This window comes from Mus musculus, chromosome 10, assembly GCF_000001635.26.
Source record: "Mus musculus strain C57BL/6J chromosome 10, GRCm38.p6 C57BL/6J".
Taxonomy (NCBI): domain Eukaryota; kingdom Metazoa; phylum Chordata; class Mammalia; order Rodentia; family Muridae; genus Mus; species Mus musculus.
In genome coordinates, this window is record NC_000076.6 from 129,485,673 (window position 1) to 129,489,328 (window position 3,656).

General features: G+C 34.3%; 1 protein-coding gene across 1 annotated transcript; it reads left to right on the forward strand.

Moving 5' to 3' along the window:
• The first annotated feature begins 1,339 nt into the window (after window positions 1–1,339).
• Window positions 1,340–2,278, forward strand: Olfr789 (olfactory receptor 789). The gene has a single exon (NM_001305433.1). The coding sequence runs from the start codon at window positions 1,340–1,342 to the stop codon at window positions 2,276–2,278; it is 939 nt and encodes a 312-aa protein (NP_001292362.1).
• Window positions 2,279–3,656: the final 1,378 nt, after the last annotated feature.

Consider the following 3,656-nt stretch of genomic DNA (forward strand, 5'->3'; position numbering starts at 1 on the left):
CTTTCTTTCTTTCTTTCTTTCTTTCTCTGTCTGTGTGTCTGTCTGTTTCTGTCTCTTCTCTCTACTCTGTCTCTGTTCTGTGTGTGTGTGTGCACATGTGCGTGTGTGCGTGTGTGTGTTAGAGAGACAGAGAGAGAGCAAGAGGAGAGAGAGAGAGAGAGAGAGAGAGAGAGAGAGAGAGAGAGGAGGAAAGAGGGAGTAGGAAGGAGACCAAGGAGAAGGAAGAAGAGATGATAAAGCATGATCTTACTCTTGATCTATGTGTATTGCAAGATACAATGATGTCCATGTATGAAAATGTCAGAATAAAACCTACTATATTGTATGCCAAGTATGCATTTTTGGTGGATTTATAGTCCCTTTAACACTGAAATGGAATACTTGTTGTCACAGAAGACACTATTGATTAGACCCCCCCAAACAGAGAGCCAACCATAAGTACTGGATTGTTCTCTACACTCTCTGTTTAATGTTATACTATGATAGAAACAGAGCCTTTAAAGGGCATCTTCAATTATTTGAGAGGATAGCTACTTCCCCATAAATGTTACTTTGACCATATATTTATTTGTAAAGCACTGTTGTATTAAAAATTAAACTATACATTTTTGTAAATTAAATTTTTCTAGCTAATAACTTATTATTTCAAAAAAGGTTTTCCTTTCTTATCTTCTGGTCTTGTATTATAAAAGAAAATCACATAGGGAGAAGAATGTCATTATCCAAAGACTCTGAAGTATGAAATATTGAAGAGAATGCCTAAATATGTCCATGAGTTATGCAGGTTGTGTCTCCAGTGAGATGGTCATCAGAGCCAATTTTTAGTGAAATTTTGAAAGTTTCCTAAACCACAGTGCACATAGTTTTACAAAATGTAAATTTGAAGGTAAGACTAGATTACTTCTATAAGCTTTTGAACTGTGTATTTAGACTATAACCATGTTCTAGACTTATTTTTACAATGTTGAGGAAAGGGAAGACAAGTTACACTATTTTACATGGTTCATTAACTAACAATGATTCTTAAATTATTATAGGATATGTATAGTATAAATAAAAGTATAGTATAAGTATCTTTAAAGCATTGGAAAAACAATTTAAGTGATATCAAAATTTTTAATATTTATGTCTCTAATGTATCTTCCAGTCAACAGGTTGAGCAACAGATGTTATTTGTCATTTGAATGGAAAAATAAAGAAAGGCAGGTTTTTATTTCATAAGACTACTCATCTTTACAAATGTCTTCTAAATGCCATGCCCTGTCTCTTCAATATTTTTCTATGTATTTTGTGCTATGGAGGGTTAAACTTTGTGTATTTAAAGAGAAGAAGATTCATAATGGAAAACCGCACAGTACCCACAGAATTCATTTTATTGGGACTGTCAGATGACCCTGGGCTTCAGATTGTGATCTTTCTCTTTTTAATTCTCATGTACATACTAAGCATCACTGGAAACTTGACCATCATCACCCTCACCTTGGTAGACCCTCATCTACAAACCCCCATGTATTTCTTCCTCAGGAACTTCTCTGTTTTAGAAATAACCTTTACAACTGTCTGTATCCCTAGATTCCTAAGCACAATTGTTACCAGGGACAAAACTATTTCCTACAATAGTTGCACAGCTCAATTGTTTTTCTTCATCTTCTTGGGCATCACTGAATTTTACCTTCTAACGGCTATGTCTTATGATCGCTATGTGGCCATCTGCAAACCACTGCACTACACAACCATCATGAACAGAAGAGTCTGCATATTGCTGGTCTTTTCTGCCTGGCTGGCAGGGTTCCTAAACATCTTCCCACCTGTCATTCTCTTTCTTCAGTTAGATTACTGCGGCTCCAATGTCATCGATCACTTCGCCTGTGACTACTTCCCCCTCCTGCAGTTATCCTGCTCAGACACATGGCTCCTGGAAATTATTGGGTTTTATTCTGCAATAGTGATACTGCTCTTCACTTTAGCACTGATCATTCTTTCCTACATGTTCATTGTCAAGACAATCTTGAAACTTCCATCTGTCAGTCAGAGGAAAAAGGCTTTCTCTACATGCTCCTCCCACATGATTGTCATTTCTATCTCATATGGTAGCTGTATATTCATGTATGCTAACCCTTCTGCCAAAGAAAAAGCATCACTGACCAAAGGAGTAGCTATTCTCAATACTTCTGTGGCTCCTATGATGAATCCATTTATCTACACTCTGAGGAATCAACAAGTGAAGCAAGCCTTTAAGGACGCCATCCAAAAAGTAGTGCTTTTCTCTGGCAAATGAAAACATTTGTAATGTTAACAGCACAAGTTCTTCTTTCCAAGTTTATAGGTAACAGATAAAAAACATGACTTGGGACAGGGTTGGCATTTTGATATTTAGTGTTATTTCATGTTTAGAGTAAGCACTATGCTTTGTATGTCCAGTTCATGTCTATGTATGTTCATCTATCTACTGGTCTTTGTATTTATCATCTGTTGCTTACTTGTGAGTGTGTATTTTTTTTCTAAAAATCTGAAATCTTTTCATATGTTTTTCTATTGTGCATTAAATTTCAGGACTCTCCTTCATTACCATTATTTGGTAGTTTACCATCTTACTATAAATTTATTCTCATTATAGTTAGTAAACTTGGCAAAACAGAATACTGCTTCATGATTTTTTGATACTTCAAATCTTTATTGAAATTTGTTTAGATGATATGGAAAGACTAGGCTAATGATCACACTTTTGGATATTAGCATGGGTATTAGCTTTTGGATATATACATTTAGCAGGCTAGACAGTATCAGAACCTGGGTGTAAGAATTATCATTTTTAGCATTTAATAGGAGAGAATGTTACCAGGAAATCTGATTCTATTCAGCATTCTGTGAAATCAGATGACCACAACCATTGGTAGTTTTGTTAAAAATATAAATATCCACTAAATATTTTAAAATACTATAATCATATGAATCATATTCTTTATATTAATAATTATAATAAAAAGAAATGGAGTAAAAGGTGAAAAATATGCTGGGATTATAATAGTGATTGTTGCAATAAAGACATTATCTCTTTTAAAATATTGGTTAATTGGATTTTTTTCAAAAAGTTCATGAGGTACCTACAATTACTGCTCCACATTAATATAATTCTCTTGTAGATTTAATAACTATATTAACATAAAGCAGAAAATACAAACTAGAACCAGGAAAACAAGTAAAATTATGATATATCTATGTGATTTCAGTTTTCTGGAGAGCTAATTTCTAATCTCAGGATATAGTAATTTAGAATTGCTGATATGAAAGCTAAGTCCACTGTATGTGTGGGTATTGTATGTATTACACTTCAGCTTAAAGAAGTTACATGAGTAATTATTTTGTAAAATCCCTTAAAATTGAACTCTATTATCTTGAATTTATCAGGGAATTAGTAATGTAGAGTAGAGGATAGTAGCTAAATATTTTTTTTATTTTTTAAAAAATTTTTATTAGGTATTTTCCTCATTTACATTTCCAATGCTATACCAAAAGTCCCCCATACCCACCCCCCAACTCCCCTACCCACCCACTCCCCCTTTTTGGCCCTGGCATTCCCCTGTACTGGGGTATATAAAGTTTGCAAGTCCAATGGGCCTCTCTTTCCAGTGATGGCCGACTAGGCCATCTTTTGA

What these genes read in the sequence shown, in the direction of transcription:
- Olfr789 (NM_001305433.1), top strand. Translation starts at nt 1,340, where the DNA reads ATGGAAAACCGCACAGTACCCACAGAATTCATTTTATTGGGACTGTCA.